This window comes from Bicyclus anynana, chromosome 25 (genome assembly GCF_947172395.1).
Source record: "Bicyclus anynana chromosome 25, ilBicAnyn1.1, whole genome shotgun sequence".
In the NCBI taxonomy this organism is placed as follows: Eukaryota; Metazoa; Arthropoda; class Insecta; order Lepidoptera; family Nymphalidae; genus Bicyclus; species Bicyclus anynana.
In genome coordinates, this window is record NC_069107.1 from 8,935,420 (window position 1) to 8,960,235 (window position 24,816).

Genomic DNA, 24,816 nt, shown 5'->3' on the forward strand with positions numbered 1-24,816 from the left:
TGATTGTTTGAATGGTACACCGAGTTACATAATAACCCTGCAAGCTTAGACCTCATCGCAGCTTTAACGCAGAATTTTTTTATTTTAATTACAAAATTGTGTAGTTTAGAAGTTTGTACTTGTTTACTTGCCTAACTTCATAGTTCTACGTCAACAGGAAGTACCTATCCTGTTTTGATTAATTTGAGAGCGTCGAAATGTGGGTTTTTTGTTTAAAAAAAAATAACAGCCATCATCTTCTTTTGACACCAATAAGTTTGATTTTTAAACTGTGAAAACTTTAGTATCTAGCGTTGTCTATGTTCTGTGGGATCTGATATGATGTGATCTAAGTTTAATGTTTCAATTTCAACTTGATTCCCGAAATAAAGAGTCTTGACAGACTGACAGACGGACAACAAAGTGTAAGGGTTCCGTTTTATCTTTTGATGTACGGAACCCTAAAAAATGTAAATACGCACAAACAGACCACTCCAATCTATTTTACAGTATACTTGCGCTTCCGAGCGATATAGAGATAAGAAGTATAAATATACTTGAAAATCCCAGATCTGTTTATTACTATACCTTTAGTCTTTATATTGTCAACATTTAAAATTTTTTTGCTCGACTTCAATATGTTTGCTCCATGTCTATTACTGTTGTTAATTTCGGGTTCCATTAATGCTGACAAAGGTGAGTTAAAGCAATTATCAATTATTTTTAGAAATGTGTTAATCTAATATATATAAGTACCTACTTACCTACTTATAATAAACTTAACTACTGAATGAATTAAAATATAACTTTAGAGACCATAACACGAAGCATAAAAGATACTTTTTGTCTCAAAAATAAAATCAGAAGGTAGAATAGTATTTTTATTTGGTTAACATATTAATATGTCGCTTTGGATGATAATGTCCGGAGTTTTAGTTTTACACATTGGTTATTACATTGCCCCATTGGTGCCGTGGTTAGCTGGTTCAACTACGAGCAACGATGTCCAGGGTTCGAATCCCGGGTCAGGCCAACAAAAAAATACTTTATTGGAATTTTTCTTACAAGAAAAATTTTAATAGCAGCCAGGAGTTGGCGGTGTTAGTACATCTGATCTGTCATTGGTCGTGTCGGTCTGCCGTACCATTGGACTATGAGAGTGATGGAATAGAGAGTAATATATGCATAAGTTTGTGTGTATTATGCACTATAATATCTGCTTTGTAAATGGATTAACGCATGCCGTGGCCAAAAAAAAACAATTCGGTCGGGAGCATAAGCATTGCGATAACTTAAATTGAAGCTTATTTATGACTTAGTCTAAGTAGAGCTCAAGACACTACCAGATCTATTTACAACCAAGTATAGTATACTCCAAACTTCGAGTCCGCTCTAAGCTCGGGACGTATGAATGCGCAGTTAAGAGTTCCTCGATTACGTGTGGTATTAGCATAAATTATTTATGTTATTGTAAAAGGAAACTATTTGCACGAAGTTGTTGCAACAGTGATTGTATAAATAAGAGGGTATTTGATGACTTGAGCTCAGTTGTCTGTAAGACAGCGTGAACACCGTCACGCTGCTAGGCGCGTTAGTGATTTTGTGTAATAATGTTTTGTTGCAATGATTAATATTGTTTTGTGTTGTAATTATTGATAATTACTCGACTGCAAGAAGGGTATGTTTTTCGCATATCTTGTGTATATGTATGTATGTTACTATGTAATATTCATTACACATTTGCTCGTTAAGTATAGCTTATTTCACCAATTTCAATATCGTAATGTATCTCATTACGCACATGACATGACAAAGAAAAATGTGCAGTAATGTAATATAAAACCTTTATCATCTGTCTAAAAACGAACGGTATTTTTTTAAATCTTGGCAAAGATTTTATATGTCAGAAAAGTGCTCAACATTTTATGAACAAAATAAACTTTGTGGGATAAAGTATAATAAAAAAAAACATTTAATTCTTTAATTTTAATAATTTTGACAATAAATGTCAACCATTCATATAATACATTCCAAAAAAATAAAATATGAATAATATTCACGATAGTTTGAGTTTCAAAAAGTAATTCTTTAAATTAATTTCAGCATCTTTACATTGCGACTTTAATAATACACTCTGCGGTTGGTGGAATGACGAAAGTGCTGGCGTTAAATGGAAAATCAATGGTTATGGTAAGCCACTGTTTAGGAGAAAATCGACACAAAAAGTAAACCTCCTCCTATTTTTTTAAATCGTTTAAAAATTAGTCATTAATATGGTATATGACAAAGATGGGAAAATATCAGAAACCTAAATCTTAAATGTACTTGGAAGTCATTAGGTTGATGCATTATGGTTCTCATAATCAGTAGACAGAAAATATTATAATGTTTTCTTCTGCTCATTAGTTTCCTGCATAACTTTGTGATTTTGGAGTCGGTAATGTTTTGTTTTTTAATTATTTATTATATAAATAGCATAAATATTGTTTAAATAATATAAATCATTCCGTTCCCACTCCAAAACGTTTCTGATTTCAAATAATATCAAGAAACAAACTGAACAAAAAAAAATCATCAAAATGGGAGCTGTTTCTGAGCAGGTCGAGTGTTCCGGTTCTATTGTCTCGCCTAAAATGGTATGACTAAATTGCACTGAAGGTAGGGATTTTCGTATTTTGTATAGAAACCAAAATTACTTAAAAACCTTATATTGTGTTATTTTGGTTGGCCTTAATGTCAGCTATCACTCTGTTGAGTATGTCGTACTATTTACGGGACATCCTGTATATAAAAATGAAGGCTACATAGGCTACTTCTGTACAAGAAACATAGGCTACTTTTTATCCATGGTTTTTGCAAGATTTGCGAAAAACTGATGGTTATGATAGTATGAATGTTTGTTACTCTTTCATGTTGCGACTACTCAACCGAATTCGCTGAAATTAGGAATTGAGATAGATTATAGCCTGGATTTACACAAAGGCTTCTTTTAACCCGCAAAAATTAATTATTCCCACGAAAAATAAAATTTGTAAAAATCTAATGTTTATTATGAATGGTATGAATATTTGTTACTGTTTCATGCAAAAACTACAGAATTGATATAAGTGAAATTTTGGAATGGAAACAATTTATGGAAAACATAATTTTACGCGGACAATTTCGCAGGTATCAGCTGCATAACATAAATGTATTTACAGATTTTATAGGAATCTACGCCGCATTTCAAAGCAACGAAAAAACAGCACGCTTGATCTCTCCCATTTACGACCATGGTTTAGTGGAGGATGGCTGTTTCTCCTTGGATTACAGACAAGATGCGTTGTAAGTGGTATACCATAATTAATTATAACATCTCGCCCATTTTTCGACCACCATAATTACCAATATTCCTGTACCCTTCCAATCAACTTAATACCTACTCACTGTTTATAGCGGCTTAAAACTCCGAATCTACCAAGCACCGGTGTCGCTTGGAGTGACCAGAATATTGACGTCCACCGCAAAGAATAAAAGAAAATATATTATACATGAATCAGAACTGACCAATGAACATCACATGCTGGATTTAAATTCGGTCTCAATGTTTCGCCCAGGTTATGCAGAAAAGTTCCAGGTACGAAAAAAATGTTTTTATCCACTCTTATTCGTTATTTACCTTAATTAAGAATTTTAACTGATCAGTAGGTAGAAAATATTATAATGGTATTTTTAGCTTTTTAGTATTCCTAGTGAAACATATTAATTTATAATTCTTTACCCTACCCCTACTCTACTCCCACCGTACCCCTACTGCATCTCTACTCTTCCCCTACCCTACCACTACTCTACCTCTCCACTACACTGACACTACCATACCATACCCCCACCCTACACTAACCGTATCATACCCCTGCACAACCCTACCCGTACCCTACCCATACTCTAAGTATCCTATGAGTATATCTTTCTCCTGGTTCTAAGCTACCTCTCCACCAATTTTCAACTTAATCGATCCAGCTGTTATCGAGTTATAAATAGTCTTACGTTCTCCAATTTACAAAAATGCCCGTCACATTTCCATTTTAAGGATCGGATTCTTTTGATTATATCTGTCAGTATAATTGTTCTTACCCTTAAACATTTTCGTTGCCCACTTGGTCTTATAATTTTATACCCAACATACTCCTTTCCACTTGGCAGATAGAAAGTTTATCTTCCTTTTCTTTTCTTAGTGACCATTTTGGCATCCATATGTTAAACATATTGCTTGTTTTAGGTATTTGCATATTTATGAATATTCAATAGTAAAATCGGTCCCCCTATCGCTCACTTGACAAATAAGGCCACGCCTAAACTGGGCTTATTAAACTGCTGTAATATGGGTTTCAAATGAAAGGGCTCGCTGAGTATAACTTGAAAATCAATCAAATCCAATATGGCGGACTTCTAATATTTACCGGACTAAATGTTTTATGTAAGTAGGTATTCCAATATTAAGCTCGAAAATAAAGGTAAAGTCACGGATATACATTAAGCGGATTTGTTATACACGGCGGGCCCTTAATTTAATGCATTTCTACAATATGGATATCAAATGAAAGGGGTGTGTATAATTCGAAAATATCGTTATTTGTAAAGATTGACGATTAAGCTGTCCGATCTATGTTATGCATTATATAATATAAGAGTGACATGCATTATTATGATGAAAAATATATTGCCTTAACAATTAATGAAATAAAATTAAAACGTATGGATATAAATATTTTATTTATCAGATCGTAATCGAAGCTTCCACTGAATGGGGAATCATCCTTATAGATAAAATTGAAATCTTACAAGGAAGTAAGTGCATTGAAGCAGCCAACGCAGCCGTTACTCCTTCACCTGGTAAGATTACTACTATACCGAGGGTCTATGATGATCAGATCCTCATTATTTTTAGCCCCCGACACTAAAAGGCGGTGTTATAAGTTTGTCCGTCTGTCAGTCTGTCTGTGGCACCATAGCCGATATACCCAAACGGATGAAGCGATTTCAATTAATTTTTTTTTAATTAAAGGTAACGTATGTGCGAATGTTCTTAGACATGTTTGATGAAAATCGGTTGAGCCGTTTAAAAGTTGTAGGGGTTGAAAGTGGGGAAGAACAACCAAATGTCTGCAAATACACTTCAGTCTGACCTTAAATGAAAGCGCACTGAAAGAGAATATTGATGAGTTCATCAAATGTTCTTACCTTCGTTTGATGAGAAAATTGGACCATGGAAATCCGATTGTTCGAGGGTTTTTTGAAGTTTTTAATTTTATATTACAAAAAGCTAAAAATTATTCAGTCCATGCTACTACCATAAATAAATACCTACTACGGACTTTGTATCATAAAGGCGATATAAGGATAATAAATAAATCAATCGTCATAAATAACCAATTAAAGTGATATTTGTATACTTTGAGATAACAGAGAAATTATGTCCTCTGTCGCCAGACTCTTGGATTCATTGCAACTCTTCACCAGAAACCCGTTACGTTTAAATTAACAGTTGCCCGATCAAACAGATGGGATGTTAAGTGGATAACCGTCGCTACACATATGAGGAGGGCTATTCCCTAAGGATGTTTCGTATAACTCGCAAGTGCGAGTTTCGAATGCACATCTACCTTTCTCTTTCTTTAGTATCATGTTAGAAAGAGAGAGATAGAGGTAAATACTTAGACCATTAATAACAGGACTTGGCTCGCTAACCGTTACCCCTCTGGCAAAGATCAAAAATCTATGATCTAATGCGTTTATAAAAACTGTTGCTACAGAATCGATGTTTCATTATTGTAATCGTTTTCGTCGTGTAAGGAGCTCCCTAAAAATGCCGGTTTGTGTAGTTAAATGGCATAAAAAACGGCCAAAAACTTGTAGTTTAGTAAAAGATGGAGTAACGTTTCATTTGAAAGTATTTAAACCTTAATTTTATCTTTTTAATAAAAACAATTTATAAAAAGAATCGATTCTTTTGACGAAACAGCCAAACATCGATCAGTAATCGAATATTCTATGTATTTAATCTGTGGATAGTCTAAGCAATGTCACAGTAAATATATATACAAGCAGTAGTTTGACTACATACTAGAGGTCGAAACGCGAGCTATACCTACGCCACAGTATAAACAGTAGGTGGACTTCATACTAAAGGTCGAAACGCGAGCTATACCTACGCACCTCGTACGTGGGGTGATCGTGGGGTGAAGACCGTTGCGACTGGGCCGCGGTGACGAACGCAGTGTATTGGATTTTTTAATTATGACGACTAGGAAAAAAGTTATTATTTTTATAAAGTTTGATTAATATTTTGTATTCTAAAGGCATAATTTAAAAAATATATATATAAATAAATGCTTAAATGATAAAATTGTGTAAATAGGTAAATTACTTAAACGGTAATATAATATTATTAAATAATTATTTATTAACTTCTTCATTTAGGTTGTTTTCTTTGATTATTATGTAATACATAGATTTAAATCTTATGACATGTATGTTTTGTTTACCTGTATTTTAATGTAATAAAGAAGTTAAGTAAAGAAGTTGTTTGAATTTAACAACATCATTGTGTTGCTCATACTTAAATGTATTTGAATAAAAAGAGTAAAGAGCCAGCTGATATTAATATACCTATCCAGATTTTTTATTGAACTACTAGCGAACCCGGTCAATCTCAATTTGTTTTTTGTAGTTCCTTCCCTACATAACCAAGTCAGGATCAATTTTTTATCGTCTATTCTATAGTGTGGGGGTATCGTTATCGGTATTTTTGTGCATTACATGAGGGATTAAAGTGCTAACATAATCTACGAAACCCTACACTGCGCGTGGCCCGACACGCACTTGACCGATTTTTTATTATTTGGTCACCTAGTGTGGTGGTAATACCTAGATGGCATCACCAAAATAAATATATGAAGGTCCTTCAAGATCATTGATTAGTATCAGCCTTATTTAAATCTACCAATCAAAAAACAACACGCATTTTATTGATCACTTCCTATTTTACTACAACTTACAAAGTATTTAATTTGTTTATTTAAAAAAAAGTATATTTACAATCACATAACTAAATGGAAACACAAAGTTGACAAATGTAATTAAAATGCTGGAGGCAGCCCTATCACATGTTTACGGAGCGCGCGGCTGTAGGTATTTATTTCAAAAATACGGCCGAGTTATTACGCACCTCGAACTCAGGGCGTGCGTGGGGTGCAGACAGTCACGACCAAAGATTACAATGTATGGTCACGACTGTGCCGCGGTGACGAACGCACGGTGTATTGGATTTTTTAATTATGACGACTAGGAAAAAAAGCCTCGCAACTGGTGGGCTATTATTTTTATAAAGTTTGATTAATATTTTGTATTAAAATCACTTGTTGTGAATTTGGGTGCGAACCACGTCCAGTTATTAATGCTCTAAGGGTAAATATGAAACTCGCACTTGCGAGTTTACGAAACATCATTACAGAATAGGCCTCCTGCTCATGCGAGTAGGCATCCTCTCAGTGCCGCCCTGCACACGCGAGCACGTGTCCGGTTGGGAATCGAACTCAGAGGTGAAGGGATGATGACAGTTTTTTAAATTGTATATAAATTAAGAGTATGTAAAGCAATTTTGTAAAAGTAACAGGGTATCTGCGATCATTACTTTCGGAGCTACAGGGTTTTAAAGAGTCAGATTTGCGGTGATGCCGCGGATCCCTGAAAAACGCCCCATACAAAATGGCACGAATTAGTGACGTCGTTGGCTCGCTGATCGTTAGATTTGTATGGGCATTCAAACAAAATCACTAATATCTTATTTATTTATTTATTTAATATCAAGCAATACCATTCATTACATTATACAATATAATAATAATAATTACAAGTTACATTATATTACATAATGCTAGTTATGGATACCCAGTTTGGGCGTAGCCTTTTGTCGAGTAAGTGATAGGGAGACCGATTTTATTTTTTGTTTTTATTTGTCATTCAAGTAGTCATTCACCGTGTAATAGCACTTTTCGACCAGAAAGTCCCTTAATTTTTTTTTTGAAAGCAATATCTTTCGCCTCATTACGTATACGGTCTGGAAGGTTGTTGTAAATTTTTATTGACATTGCGTATGGGCCGGAGCTGTGGAGTATTAATTTTGAAAGAGGGTAAATTAGTTTATTTTCGTTTTTTTCGCGGAAGCGCCGTGGTTTATAAGAGTTTTCGACTTTTTCGTAAAAATGAAATTTTTTCTCACAAATTTACATATTTCAAAAATATATATGCAGGGCAGGGTCAATATTTTTAGTTGTTTGAAATACGGTTGGCATGATTCAGTCTTACTTATATGTACGAGGATGCGTATACACTTTTTTTGAAGTATAAACAAATCTTGGGCGTTTGTGCTCTTTGTTATTTGTGCGTTTATGTTTATAGTTAATATCTAAAAAAATGTCACATTTAATGTAAGGAAGCTAAAACTGTATGAATTTTCATCTAAAACGGCAAAAAAAAATTAACTAACTTGTAATGAATAGAAAAAAAAAATTACCCGAATGTATGATAAAAATCAATATATTTAAACCTAGTCATCATCCCCATTCTCTGAAAATGTCTGAAGAAGATTGCTGAAGTGACAGGCATATGTCGCTCGACCTCAGGCAGCGCATTGTAGGGAGCGTTTATATGTATGAGAATCATGTGAACTCTTTATTCAGACGGCCTCCGTGGCGCGGTGGATTTACAAAACGGAGGTCCTGGGTTCGATCCGCAACTGGGCAGATTGAGATTTTCTTAATTAGTCCAGGCTAGACTGGTGGGATGCTTCGGTCGTCATTGCCGGTAGTTAGTTACCACTCTACCGGCAATGACGAACCGCCAAGCGATTTAGCGTTCCGGTACGATGTCGTGTAGAAACCGAAAAGAGTGTGGATTAATCCTCCACCTAACAAGTTAGCCCGCTTCCATCTTAGACTGCATTATCACTTACCATCAGGTGAGATTGTAGTCAAGAGCTAATTTGTAAAAAATAAATCTATGATTAAACGTCGAGTAAAGTGAAACAGAATCCTGAGCGTTGTAAGGGGTTCGATCCCCGGAAAGGCCTTTATAATCAGGCTTATAGTGACCTGCATTTATCCATTCTGTGTCTGCATTAATAATAGTTTTATTAATTATATTTATAAATAATAATAGTTTTATTAATATATTTATTAATAATAGTTTTATTGATAAGTAAAATAACGATAAAATTTATTCTGCTTACTTTATAGATATTATTAGAAAGAATATATATTATGTGAATACAAACGAAGACCTACCATCAACAACACCACCAACAACAACTCAGTCGGCAACAACAGCGGCCACAGTCCCGGTGACAACAGTCTCGCCCACAGCAGTACCGCCACCATCATCAGCTCCGCCGTCAATAACAATGGTCTTTCCAGCAATGGGACAACTTTCAGGGTTAAACGGTAATTAACTATGTTTTCTTGATACACTCTGTATATTTGTATAGATTTGATCTGTCCTTGTCTCTTGTAAGGAGGGAGGTCTGTAGGATCGTCATCTCTTACCCTATCTTACAAGAGGTAAGTGGAGTCGTCAAAATATATCAATCTCTTCCATTCTCTTCTATCATTCGTATTCTTATCATCTACTCCTGTTACACACCAGTCCTCTTTCACACACTCCAACCATACGCTCTAACATTATCGCTCAATCCTTTTTTACTTGACATCATCATCATCATTGCACCACCACTTTAAGTATCACTGTTTAACAAATGGAATACGACTATCCATTTCGAGAACTCGATTACAACTGAACTGCGCAACTAGCAGACTACAGTGGGGGCAGGACCCTACCTGTCAAGCGTACCGGCTACGCGCCATTCTAGACGCAATGCTATTGGACGAGAATCACGTTCTCAACCTTTTATAGTCTTATTAATTAAACAGTAAATAATTAAATCCCAATTACATGAAAACCTGATTCTAATATTATCACAATAAAAAACGTAAATATTGCTAACCGATCAAATAACTCACTCGCCGACATATGTGTTTCTCTCAGTATAATATTAAAGGTAGGTAATTTTAAGAAAATGTGTAAGACAATAGTCAAACAGGCGGGGATTGAACCCCTGACCCCTCGATAATAAGCGCGGCTCATATATCACGGAGTCACTGAGGGTTTGAGCGCGGCTCATATACCACGGAGCTACTAAGGGTTTGAAAGCGGCTCATGTGCCAATAACCAAGGAGTTACTGTGGGCTTAACAACGTTTTCTTATTTACTGTTACAGGTACTCAGCCTAAAGTTGTTGAGTGGACGTATCGAGTATACTATAAATAAATAGTAAATTTTGTTTTACTTTTGACTGTTTGACGTATGCTAGTTGACATATACGAAATTAAGATTCTATGTAACAAATGGCTAACAAATGGGTCATACCGTCTAGGCCCATTTGTAGTATGTATCTATTAAAATTTTAATAAATAAATATGCCAAAGTGTGTTTTTGTTTTAATTCTATGGGCTTTATCATAAGTTTCAACTTTATCTAAAATAACTACTATAGCACATGGCTATAAACGTTTCGCAACACTATAAGCCGCGGATAATTTTAAACTATCGTGAGTGTTATTCATATTAATTGATTATGAAACACGGCTAAAACTCACGTGATATTATGTCGGAGTATGCCCGACTAGTTTCGAACCCTTACGAAAGAAGAAGAAAAAGAGGGCGGTCTGCCATTTTTAGATGTGATGGTGATCCGGGGGTCTGGTGGTGAATTACATACAACGGTGTACCGAAAACCGACTCACACCAACAGATATCTCCATGCGAGTTCGCACCACCATCCGTCGCAGATATCGTCGGTACCAAGATGCCTCATAAATCGTGCCCTAAGTCTTTGTGACCCACCCTATATTGAGTGCGAACTAAGAGTGGTGAGACAGGCGCTGGAGAACAATGGCTATAGTTGGCGTCAGAGTTCCAGATGGGCAAAAACAACAACTAGGCGGAAACCGTCCTGTGTGAACCGGTCACCAGTGTACTTAACATATGTGATGGGCGTGACGGACAAAATCAGCCACTATCTCCAACGGAGATTTGACATAGTGACGCGGTTTCGTCCACCTGCACTGGTGAAGAGTATACTGCTGGTGAAGAGTATTCTGTATAATGTTAAGAAGAGCGAACTTCTGGTGTTTCGGGTGGGCTCGCGAAAATTAGAAAATGTACCACTAGTAACATTGGGAGGAATCGAGCTTCAGAGGGTTTTGGAGTTCAAATACCTCGGTCATATGGTCACTGAGGGTTTGTACGACGACATGGACATGGAAAAGGAAAGGAGAGCGATTGCTGTCAGATGCAATATGTTGGCTCGCAGGTTCGCGCGGTCTACTGTAGACGTAAAAGTAACACTGTTTAAGGCGTTCTGTCAGACGCTATACACGTGCAGCCTGTGGGTCAACTATACGCAGAAGACATACAATGCACTCCGAGTGCAATACAACAATGCCTTCAGGGTGATGTTGGGGCTCCCACGGTACTGTAGTGCATCAGCAATGTTTGCGTACGGAAGGACTGACAGCTTCTCTACAGTCATACGGAAACGAACGGCAACGCTGATGAGCAGGTTGTGGGTTGTGGCAGTGGGAGCACTAACACCTTCCTGAGGGTGATTAGTGATAAGTATGACTGACCCATACTGAGGCACTGGATACACACACATACCTGTGTGCCCGGTGTGTAGTATGTAGGGGCAGATATCTTAAGTAAGTATTATACCTAAATATGTATTGTTATTATTTCTCTTTTTTATTTTTTTTTTGGTCTGTATTTACTTAACTAACATTCAATATAAGCTATTGTTTTTTTTTTACACTAACAACTATGGGTCAAGTCCTGAAATAAACATATTTTTTTTTATTTTTTTTTTATTTTTTAAATCACAGAAATGAAACACCTGAGCACGTCAATGAAACTAAATTATTTTACATCACATTTTTCTTCGACACGGTCAATATCGCGCACTTAGTAAAAAAATAGAAAATAATTCATAAATTTTATTTTGTACCATTTTATTATATATATTTTATATTTTATAGTAGTAGTAGTAATTTCTAAATTACAAACACGATATCTTCGAAATATTTACAAGACAGTGTTTAAAGTAGGTACATCCTTTCTAACGGAAAACGAGTAAAGGAAATCGGACTGCACGTTAATAAATTACAATAGGCATGATGACAGTTTTTTAAATTGTTTATAAATTAAGAGTATGCTAATAGTAAAGCAATTTTGTAAAAGTAACAGGGTATCTGCGATAATTACTTTCGGAGCTACAGGGATTTAATGGATCAGATTTTTCGGCGCTGCCGCGGATACCTGAAAAACGCCCCATACAAAATGGTACGAATTAATGACGTCGTAGGTAGGGCGGTCAAACAAAGTTATTTGTGCGTTTATGTTTATAAGTTAAATATTAAGAAATGTCACATTTAATGTAAGGAAGCTGAAAATGTATGAATATCCAACTAATTACGAAAAAAGATTTTAATAGATTATGATATTTTATAATCTTATTTATTTTGCAAATATCCAGACAATCATTGCTTAAATTAGTTAACATTGACCTTATTTACCCGAATGTATCATAAAAATCAAAATATTCAAACCTAGTCATCATCCCCATTAATGAAACGAGAGCCTGTGGAAGTCAGGTAAACGACATTTCTGTCCCAAACAATATAATCACGCTAACTTGCAAGAAATGGTCCGGCAAGCCATCAATAATCTGGCACTCGACGTCTTGTCACATAACCTCCGCGCCTCCCTGTGATGCAGTGGAACATAACTCGTCCACCTTTTTGAAACCATGGATTTTTTCGAGATAAAAAGTATGTGTCAATGCAGAGTAAAATCTATTTCCATTCAAAATTTCAGCCAAATCGCTTCAGTAGCGGCGTTAAAGAGTAACAAACATCCAAACATTCAAACATACACCTAAACATGCATACAAACTTCATCCGGTACCTACTGACCTTTCGTGGATATCATACAGTGGGTAGACGACATTTCTCTGTTGATTTGGTATTTATTTTAATAGGTTGTAATTAAAGATCATATTATAGTCTTGCAAGTTCGTTGATAACACTCCCATGATATGCGGTCGACGTGGGGAAAGACTGCGCGGGTGTGAAATCGTGCGTGCGGGGAAGTGAGGTGCATCAGTTGTGGGTTTTTCATTCATCGCTACACGCGTGGCCCGTGTGGACCACCGGGAGTGTTACGATCGAAGTTGCCAAGCTTTTTATTTTTTATTTTTTTATTCTTTACAAGTGAGCCCTTGACTACAATCTCACCTAATGGTAAGTGATGATGTAATCTAAGATGGAAGCGGGCTAACTTGTTAAGAGGAGGATGAAAATCCTTTCAGTTTCTACACGAAATCGTACCGGAACGCTAAATCGCTTGGCGGTACGTCTTTGTCGGTAAAGTGGTAACTAGCCACGGCCGGAGCCTCCCACCAGCTATAGTTATATCGCGTACAAGATCCATGGTTCCCGCGAGATTTGTGAAAAACCTAATGCGGACGAATTCGCGCGTCCGCTACTACGTAATAAATATAATTTTATCAATATTTTTTATGTCTGTCATAGGTTAAGCAAAATATAAACATAAAATTACAAACGATTCGTACTTCTACACTATAACTTAATGCCAGCTTCACTCGTATTACTACGTCGGACTTATAATCGATGTTGATGATGTAAGCCGTCGGTCAATGGTAAAGCGGTCGGACTCCGAAGGGTTCACTGTTTATCATCTAACATAGTTATTTCAACGAAATTACGTAAATACCAGTTTTAGGTTAAAACAAAGTTACTACTTTTTAATACCACTACTATACTAATGCCATTGTACGTAAAATGACAATAATTATGTCATTTCGTTGAAAAAACAATGTTAGATGGTTGCAAAACCGAAAATACGATGAAAAACGATGTAGTGACTGATTGTTTGAATGGTACACCGAGTTACATAATAACCCCGCAAGCTTAGACCTCATCGCAGCTTTAACGCAGATTTTTTATTTTAATTTGAAAATTGTGTAGTTTAGAAGTTTCTTGTACTTGTTTACTTGCCAAACTTCATAGTTCTACGTCAACAGGAAGTACCTATCCTGTTTTGATTAATTTGAGAGCGTCACAATGTGGGTTTTTGTTAAAAAAAAAATAACAGCCATCATCTTCTTTTGACATAAACTAATAAGTTTGATTTTTTAACCGACTTCCAAAAAGGAGGAGGTTCTACGTTTGGCTGTATGTATGTTTTTTTTTTTTCTGAAAGAACCACATAAATTTTGTAGTTTAAACTTGTTTAATTAAAACATCACTGGCTTGGCACCGCCTTCAAACTGATCAAAAAGTAGCACATAGGCAGGATGTTATTTTTTGCTTTTTAGTTAAAGTTATTTTTTGAGTTGGAAGTCGGTTGAATTTTTTTTATTAAAATTTTTAAACTATGAAAACTTTAGTTTATAGCGTTGTCTATGTTCTGTGGGACCTGATATGATGTGATCTGAGTTTAATGTTTCAATTTCAACTTGATTCCCGAAATAAAGAGTCTTGACAGACAGACAGACGGACAACAAAGTGTAAGGGTTCCGTTTTATCTTTTGATGTACGGAACCCTAAAAAATGTAAATGCACAAACAGACAACTCCAATCTGTTTTACAGTATACTTTCGCTTCCAAGCGATATAGAGATAAGGAGTATAAATATACTTGAAAATCCCAGATCTGTTTATTACTATACTTATAGTCCTCATATTGTCAACATTTGTAACGAATTGGCGAATTTTAAACATTTTTCTTGTCGTAGACTTCAATATGTTTGCTCCGTGTTTTTTACTGTTGTTTATTTTGGGTTCCATTAATGCTGACAATGGTGAGTTGAAGCAATTATTAATTATTTTTTGTAATGTGTTAATCTAATATAAGTACTTATAATAAACTTAACTACTGAATGAGTTAAAATAAATCTTTGAGACCATAACACGAAGCAGATTATAAGATACTTTTTGTTGCAAAAGTAAAATCAGAAGGTAGAATAGGGGTTGAAATTAATATCGAAAGTCCTTCATTTTTCAAGTTGCATTTGTGGAAATTGGTATGTGTAACAAATACTTTCAGATAGATACTAAAAATAATATAATTCTTCAAGATTTTATTAAAATTCTACCCCTGAAGAGATAGAAAGGGATTGAAGTTTATTTTTAAATATAAATCGTTGACAACAAAACAAAAATGAAACTAATTTTTTTTTTTATTCTTTACAAGTTAGCCCTTGGCTACAATCTCACCTGGTGGTAAGTGATGATATAGTCTTAGATGGAAGCGGGCTAACTTGTAAGGAGGAGGATGAAAATCCACACCCCTTTCTGTTTCTACACGGCATCGTACCGGAACGCTAAATCGCTTGGCGGTACGTCTTTGCCGGCAGGGTGGTAGCTAGCCACGGCCGAAGCCTCCCACCAGCCAGACCTGGACAAACTAAGAAAATCTCAATAAGCCCAGCCGGGGATCGAACCCAGGACACCTCCGTTTTGTAAATCCACCGCGCATACCACTGCGCCACGGAGGCCGTCAATGTCAGAGCGGACACGAAGTTTGGCGTATACTATACCCAATTATACTACAGAATACATAAACAGCAATTCAAATCCACCTATTAATTATTTTGAAGGTAATTCTTTTACATTAATTTATCATGAAACGCGGCTAAAACTCACATAATACAACGTCGTAGTATGCCCGACTAGTTTCGAACCCATACGGGGCCCTTAGTCATGAATTCTTGCAACCCGGCATTATCCTAAAAGTTTGGATTAGCCGTGTTTTATAATAAATTAATATTATGAATAATACTCACTATAGTTTGTATTCTAAAAAGTAATTCTTTTAATTGATTTCAGCACCTTTACGTTGCGAATTCAATAAGACACTCTGCGGTTGGTCGAATGATGAAAGTGCTGACATTAAGTGGCAATTCAGCATGTATTGTAAGTCACTGACTATACAAAATTGGACAAAAACGTTTGTAAGGCATAATTTTGGGTTTTACTGTACTTTGCCTACCTATATCATACTAATTACGTATTATAAGTAAATTATTCTTTTATTCAAAATCAAATGGAAAAGTTCGCTTTATCGATAAAACGGCCAATGCAAGCTTTGAAAAAAAAATATACGGGTACTTTGTACAAAATGTTAACAAAAGTTTAAAAAAAACGAAAAAAATATACACAGTCGAATTGAGAAACCTTCTTTTTTTTGAAGTCGGTTAAAAATAGATTTTTTTTTCGGTAGAGTGCGGGCGCCACGCATTCAAGCTTTAGTGTTGTGAGTTGTCCAATCGTATTTTACGATTTATAAGTGTATTAGAAAAAGTAGTTGAATTTCTTAATTTGAATCAATGAAGTTGTAACTCATATTATTTGATTCAGATTCGTCATGACAAACTCGCGAGTATCAGCTAGTTATAACATAAACGTATTTTCACAACCTCTTGCTCAAAATCGCTGTCATATTACCTCCACAGCGGGGCTAAACAACCATTTCAGCCTCTAGGGATTAAAGTCATTTTGTTTTTTTAATTTTTTTGTATGTTACAAATACTAGTCTACTTTAAAAGGAAGGAGGTTTTATTGGTAAATAAAATCATCATAGTTACATAAATGTAAAGCCCTAATTGTTTGAAAAATTTAAATATGATCGAAATGCAGCGTTCTTGTCTGTGAAATGCGTTATTTTTTTCATTTGACTTTTATTAAGTTGCAAATTTAAAGAGCGAGATTTAAAGACTTGGCTGTACGGTGTAATTTAATACCTTTGCCTTTTCCTTTCCTTTTGTAAAGAAAAATAAAATTAAAGAGCTAGAATAATCCATACGAAACGATTGCCGTGAATAATCCATACTTGATTTTTTTTTAAGAAATTCATTGTGAATTTGTGACCGTAATTTACATGTTTCGCAACATTAATTATTATGTCTTTATCTAGTGAGAATAGTGACCTTAATTTGGAGATGGATCAAAATAGACTTGCAAATTAAACAGGTACTTACGAAAAATTTTATAAGTGGAGAAAAGAACAACAAGTGCATTCACTTACGGATGGTGTTTTTTAAACAATTATCTCCCATGTTTACCCCTCATACTCATTGTTCAACTTCACAGTAGTTGGAAATTAAGTTACCGGGTAAAAGCATCTCCCCTAACATCCAAAGTTGTAGCATTTCGTACCTACATTTAATTTTCAAATAAAATAAAACAGTGAATACCGTAGCGAGTTATTTTATTTTCTCGCAATCGTAGTGAAAATTATTGTGTAACACGCGGAGCTAAACTCATTATAAACTCGGTTTCTATTTAGGCGGTCCTCGCCTTACGGCTCGTGCCCTAAAAATACCTCGTTTAAAAGGGTTTTTTAGCCCCTTGTATAACAATCTACTATTACAGATGCTCATGCGATTTACGCCTATTTAGAACCCAACGGTTCGGTAGCACGCTTGGTCTCTCCCATTTACGACCATGGTTTAGTGGAGAATGGTTGTTTCTACTTGGATTACAGTCACAAGGCGTAGTAAGTGATATAAGTTAATTGATTATAATATCTCACCAATTTTTTGTGACCACCATAATAACCATTCCTGAACCCTTCCAATCAACTTAATACCTACTTACTGTTTAATAGCGATATAAAACTCAGAGTCTACCAAGTGCCGGTGTCAATTGGAGTGAACGGGTTACTCGCGTCTACCGAAGAGATAAAAAGAAAATATATTATACATGAAGCAGAACATGCCCATGTATACCGCGACCTGCATTTGTATCCCGTCTCAATGTTTCATCCAGGTTATCCAGAAAAGTTTCAGGTACGAAAATAATTGTTTTTTCACTACTCTTGCTCAAAAACACTGTCATATTACCACTCCACAGCGGGGCTAAACAAGTATTTCAGTCTCTCTCAGCCTTGTCTGTTACGAGTTCTAGCCAAGTACTAGCCTACTATAAAACGGAGGAGGTTTTATCATCATTATATCATTATAGGTAAGGCCCTAATTGTTTTTAAAAATAAATAAAAACTTTAAATTTGAATGAAATGCAGCGTTATTGTCTGTGGAATGCGTTAATTTTTTTATTTAATTTTTATTAAAGACATGGGACATCCTTTACGGTGTAATACCTTTGCCTTTTTCTCATGTGAAAGAATAAAATTAAAAAGCGAGAATTTAAAAAACAATTGGCGTGAATAATACACACTTGATTTTTTTTTTTAAATTCATTGTAAATTTGTGACCGTAAATTACACATTTTTCAACATTAATTGTTATTGTCTCTAGTGAGAATGGTGATCCTAATTTGGAGATGGATGAAATTTTCAATCTGTTACCATCAAAGTCGAGACGCATTTACTTAAATACCTACCTAGGTAAAGTGGAGAAAACAACAACGAATGGATTCACTTACGAAAAGAGTTTTTTAAACTATTATCTCCCACGTTTACCTCACATACTCATTATTCATCTTTACAATAGTCGGAAATTATGTTACCGGGTAAAAACATCTCCCTTAATATCAAGATTGTACATTTTATACATTTAATTTTCAAATAAAATAAATCATTGAATATTGTACTAAACTATTTTATTTTCTCGCAATCGTAGTGAAAAGCAGAGTGTAACACGCGGGGCTAAACCCATTATAAACTCGGTTTCTATTTAGGCGGCCCTTGCCTTGCGTCTCGGGCCCTAAAAATACCTCGTATATAATGGGTCTTTTTAGCCCCTTGTATAACAATCTACTATTATCTACTCTTACTCATTATTTACCTCAATTATGAAATTTTAAACGAACAAAAGGCAGAACATATTGCAATGCTATTTTTTGCTTTTTAGTTTTCCACGTACGTTTGCTTTTTAAGTCGGTTGTATTTATAAAAAAAAAAAAAAAAATTAATATAAAATTAGTAAGTGTAAATAAATAATTAACTGACTTTAAAGCGATAAATAAAATCGTATTTATGTCCTTTTAAATAGGGTGCAAAATGAGGATGAATTTTTTATCGTCTATCCTATAGCGTGGGGTATCGTTATCGGTATTTTTGTGCATTTCAGCATAAGGGGTTAAATGCTAACTTAATCTACGGAACCCTACTCTGCACGTGGCTCGACACGTACTTGACCGGTTTTTTAGGGTTCCGAACGTACGTAGTACAAAAACGGAACCCTTATTCGCGCACATTTTAATGTCCGTATCTCACCTTATGATGTGGTGATGCAATCTAAGATGGAAGTGGACTTACTTGTTAGGAGGAGAATGAAAATCCACACCTCTTTCGATTTCTATACGACATCGTACCGGAACACTTAATCGCTTGGCGCTACGTCTTTGTCGGTAAGGTGGTAACTAGCCACGGCTGAAACCTCCCACCAACTAGAAGACCGGGACCAATAAAGAAAACCTCAATCAATCCAGCCGGGATCGAATCCAGGACCTCCGTGTTGTAAACCCACGGTGCATACCACTGCGCCACTGAGGTCGTCAAACTTTAAAACATATTGTAGACTAATTGTCTAAACCAAATAAACACCACACAAATTTTAGTATTTGATGAACAAAGTTATCATCTTTTACGTCTATAATGTTAAATACTGTTTTTAAATAGTAATAGTTCAATAGCTTCAATAGCTCAACGGTAAGAGCGGTCGGACTCGTCATCAAGGGGTGAGGGTTCGATCCCCGCCCCGTTGGTATATTGTCGTACCCACTCCTAGCACAGTCTTTTCCGACTAGTTGGAATGGGAATATTGGTCATATTATAAAAAAAATATGGGAAAAATCCTAAAAAAAAAAACTGCTGTTTTTATCATATTTTGCATTTTCGGTCATATCATATTCGTTCCAAGCTCCCATTTTTTATCTGTAACTCTTACTCTTACGTTCTCCAATTTACAAATAATTGTCCATCCCATTTCCATTTTAAGGATCATCATTCCATTATATCGTCAATATCGGCAGACAAATGCAAGGATTATTGTAGGACTCTAAAGGTACAAATATAAGAAAACTATTGGCGAACAAAGGAATGATGATTATATGATTATTAAATATGATTCACAACACTTGTCAGGATAACTTAATTAACAAATCAAACTGTAACCAAAATAAGTCCCTAGAATGGCAGAGAATGACCTTGAGTGGAGTCACGTACTTGTGAACGATGTGTGTAGGGTTAAAGGTACCTTTGATTGATATCAAACACTCCCCTTTTCCACTCAAGTCACTCTCCCCGCCTATCCCAAGTAACCCATAAAGAATTACACAACAAGAGCTGTGGACGGCTCGAATGCCACGACCACACTGAAGCCAACACGAGATCGAGCGACGTCATATCCGTCACAGACTACTATTTCCAACACTAAACGGCGATAACAGGATAGATAAAGTCGTGTGTTACATGGATAGTCGATAGTAGAGTTATTTGAATTAATTTGTATGAAAACATAAGTGTTCAAAAAAAATTGTTATGCAGTTCGGCTCCTATAAGTGAACTTGTCACTTACTCCCGAGCACCCTGTATAACAGTAATATGTAACATGCATTATTATCATGTAAAATATAATATTGGTTAAACAATAAATTAAATGAAATGAAACGTTCGTATAAAATATAAATATTTTATTTATCAGATCGTAATCGAAGCTTCCGGTGGAACGAGTGTCTATATAGAAAAATATAAAATCTTTCGAGGAATGACGTGCATTAAAGCAGGCAACACATCTTATAGCCCTCCACCTGGTAAGATTCCTTCTAAACCGCCTATCTGATTGTCAGATCTGTTAGCGACGCAAATCCGGCTCGAAGGACCACTTTGTAACGGACGAAACAAAACACAGAAATATTCGGCGAAAATGAGCTCCTCGTGACGTATAACGTTGCAAGGGATGTTGACAGTTGGGTGATTCTTAACGAACTGGGTTTATTCAAAAATCTGTCAAAACTGATAGTTGCCCTTGAACGTTATACGTTCCGTTGTTTGCTCGGCCCGTTTATTTTATTGAATACATACAATAAGGTCGGGATTTTCTTTATAAATATAATAATAATTTGCGTCGCTAACAAGATCCTTTTTATTTCATAAATGATGAAAAATATTCAACCGCATAGGTCCCTATCATAAAATACTTGTATACTTTCTTCAGGATAATAGAGAAATCGTGTACTTTGTCGCCATACACTAATTTGCTTCATAGTCGTAGCAACGCTTCACCAGAAACACGTAAAGTTCACACTGGAACCCTGCAATGACACTTCCTGTCAGTGCCGCCCTGTACACATCAACGCGAGCACGTGTTATCTCATGTGCCTGTAAGTACACCAGCAACCGCGCCCTTCACACCGGAACACTGCAATGACACTTCCTGTCAGTGCCGCCCTGTACACATCAACGCGAGCACGTGTTGTCTCATGTGCCTGTAAGTACACCAGCAACCGCGCCCTTCACACCGGAACACTGCAATGACACTTCCTTTCAGTGCCGCCCTGTACACATCAACGCGAGCACGTGTTGTCTCATGTGCCTGTAAGTACACCAGCAACCGCGCCCTTCACACCGGAACACTGCAATGACACTTCCTGTCAGTGCCGCCCTGTACACATCAACGCAAGCACGTGTTGTCTCATGTGCCTGTAAGTACACCAGCAACCGCGCCCTTCACACCGGAACACTGCAATGACACTTCCTGTCAGTGCCGCCCTGTACACATCAACGCGAGCACGTGTTGTCTCATGTGCCTGTAAGTACACCAGCAACCGCGCCCTTCACACCGGAACACTGCAATGACACTTCCTGTCAGTGCCGCCCTGTACACATCAACGCGAGCACGTGTTGTCTCATGTGCCTGTAAGTACACCAGCAACCGCGCCCTTCACACCGGAACACTGCAATGACACTTCCTGTCAGTGCCGCCCTGTACACATCAACGCGAGCACGTGTTGTCTCATGTGCCTGTAAGTACACCAGCAACCGCGCCCTTCACACCGGAACACTGCAATGACACTTCCTGTCAGTGCCGCCCTGTACACATCAACGCGAGCACGTGTTGTCTCATGTGCCTGTAAGTACACCAGCAACCGCGCTCTTCACACCGGAACACTGCAATGACACTTCCTGTCAGTGCCGCCCTGTACACATCAACGCGAGCACGTGTTGTCTCATGTGCCTGTAAGTACACCAGCAACCGCGCCCTTCACACCGGAACACTGCAATGACACTTCCTGTCAGTACCGCCCTGTACACATCAACGCGAGCACGTGTTGTCTCATGTGCCTGTAAGTACACCAGCAACCGCGCCCTTCACACCGGAACACTGCAATGACACTTCCTGTCAGTGCCGCCCTGTACACATCAACGCGAGCACGTGTTGTCTCATGTGCCTGTAAGTACACCAGCAACCGCGCCCTTCACACCGGAACACTGCAATGACACTTCCTGTCAGTGCCGCCCTGTACACATCAACGCGAGCACGTGTTGTCTCATGTGCCTGTAAGTACACCAGCAACCGCGCCCTTCACACCGGAACACTGCAATCGATAGTACTTCACTTCATCGATGAGCTTTGTCACAAAAACATTTCTCATAAATAGTTACAAACACAAAATATTTCTGACATAGACCTTATCACCATTTGCAGTAAAAACGAGAGAGCTCAAGTTCAACACCTACGCGTTGGACTACTTTCGCACCCACTCCTAGCTCGAACATTTTGCTTAGTTTGGAGCAAAATAATTTAAAATTATTTTTTTTCATTCATTTTACTAAAATTTTCATAAAGAAAAATATTGATGAATTTTTTTTTTCTAGGTACTACTCTAATATATTATGTAAACCGCAACAAAGACCTCCAAACAGTAACAACAACAGAAATGACATCAACAACAACTGAAGATTTACCACCAACAACATCATCACCGCCTACAACTCAGTCGGCAACAACAGCGGCCACAGTACCAGTGACAACAGTCTCACCCACTACAGAGGCATCGCAATTATCATCAGCTGAGCCACCAACAACACCATCACCGCCTACAACAACAACTCAGTCGGCAACAACTGCCGGCACAGTACCGGTGACAACAGTCTCACCCACTACAGAGGCATCGCAATTATCATCAGCTGAGCCACCAACAACACCATCACCGCCTACAACAACAACTCAGTCGGCAACAACTGCGGCCACAGTCCCGGTGACAACAGTCTCGCCCACAGCAGTACCGCCACCATCATCAGCTCCGCCGCCAATAACAATGGTCTTTCCAGCAATGGGACAACTTTGTGGGCTAAACGGTAATTAACTGTCTTATTAGAACACTCTGTATATTTGTATAGAGCTGATCTGACCGTTCTCTTGTAAGGAGAGGTCTGGTAATCTGGTATCTAGTAATCTAGTAGGGTAAAGGATCATCATCCTTTACCCTATCTCACATAAGTAAGTGGGGTCGACAAAACATATCAATCTCTTCCATTCTCTTCTATCATTCGTATTCTTATCATCTACTCCTGTTAACATTATCGCTCAATTCTTTTTTATTTGACATATTTATAGTTTTTTTTAGTTTTGGCTAGTTTTTACGACCGGCCGCTGGCCTGACATCACCCTCCTTGGGATTTCTTAGTTTAGTTTTTTCTTTAGTTTATTTCTTAGTTCTTAGGGATTACTTCGAGCGCATGTACTCGTATGTATTTTTCTCAGTATGGTTGAAGGGATGCCATTTTAAGAAAACTGTGTGTACAACAATAGTCAAGTGGCTGATGATCGAACCCCTGATCTCTGGATTTTGAGTGCGGCTGCAACCACGGAGCTACTGAGGTCCTAACAATGTTTTATTTTCTGTTACAGGTACTCAGCCAAAAGTTGTAGAATGGACGTATCGAGTATACTATAAATAAATAATTAATTATGTTTACATTCTCCCATCGGCAACTCCACGCAGACCCGAAATCAAGAACGTCAGCCTATTTTTATATTTGAATGAACAACTACAGAGCCAGGCGTCCTTCTGATAAGAGAAGGATACGGACCGACTAGGACCAACGGCTCAACGTGCTCTATAAGGCACGAAGTTTAACCATACGGACCATTACTAGGAATTTCTTAAATTAAATGAAGTGTTTATAAAACCTATTCTATAATCTTAGCTTAGCTATAACTCAAACCCACCTCATTAAAATCAGTAGCCTAATACAGTTTAAGCCAACAACTGGGCCAAGGAGGTATATTAGTGTATGTTATGTTTGTATACCTATGTTTTATAATCTTTATAAATAAATGCAAGCATAATTTATTTCTGTTTCATTTATCTCTGTGCCGAAATCGACCGAGATCTGTAGAACGGTTTAGCCGTGGAAAGGTATAAGGCTTAGATTAATAGTGCTTTACTGTATTCTGAGGTATAAGGTATGGTAAGGTTAAGCAAAACAGACAACGTTTGTATCTGTACCTTAAAAGCCTTTTAACTTTTAACTTTTCACTAATTCTGAACACATTTAGTAGTCGCAAAGTAAACATAGTAGAGTGGACATTTCAACCTGGAACGGGGGGATTTATAATCAGAAGGTAAGAAAAAAAAAACAAAATTACTTTAGCCCCTAGAGGCTAAAATGTCTGTCAGTCTGTCTTTCTGCTTGTCTGTGCTAATCTTTGCGTCCTTTTGAACGTTCACTGGAACATAGAGCAGGTTATATGCCGT

The 24,816-nt window shown here is 36.8% G+C and overlaps 1 protein-coding gene across 1 annotated transcript; it reads left to right on the top strand.

Moving 5' to 3' along the window:
* The first annotated feature begins 660 nt into the window (after nucleotides 1-660).
* Nucleotides 661-24,404, top strand: LOC112049590 (mucin-7). Its single transcript, XM_052889196.1, has 7 exons — nucleotides 661-675; nucleotides 15,979-16,065; nucleotides 17,524-17,647; nucleotides 17,759-17,939; nucleotides 20,757-20,865; nucleotides 22,931-23,413; nucleotides 23,967-24,404. Exons 2-7 carry the CDS (start codon nucleotides 16,059-16,061, stop codon nucleotides 24,014-24,016), a joined length of 954 nt encoding a protein of 317 aa, XP_052745156.1. The 5' UTR covers nucleotides 661-675; nucleotides 15,979-16,058; the 3' UTR covers nucleotides 24,017-24,404.
* Nucleotides 24,405-24,816: the final 412 nt, after the last annotated feature.

Excerpts from the sequence above, each read along its gene's own strand:
- LOC112049590 (XM_052889196.1), top strand. Across the intron at positions 17,648-17,758 it reads GATTACAGTCACAAGGCGTA|CGATATAAAACTCAGAGTCT; the intron begins GTAAGTGATATA and ends ACTGTTTAATAG. Across the intron at positions 20,866-22,930 it reads ATCTTATAGCCCTCCACCTG|GTACTACTCTAATATATTAT; the intron begins GTAAGATTCCTT and ends TTTTTTTTCTAG.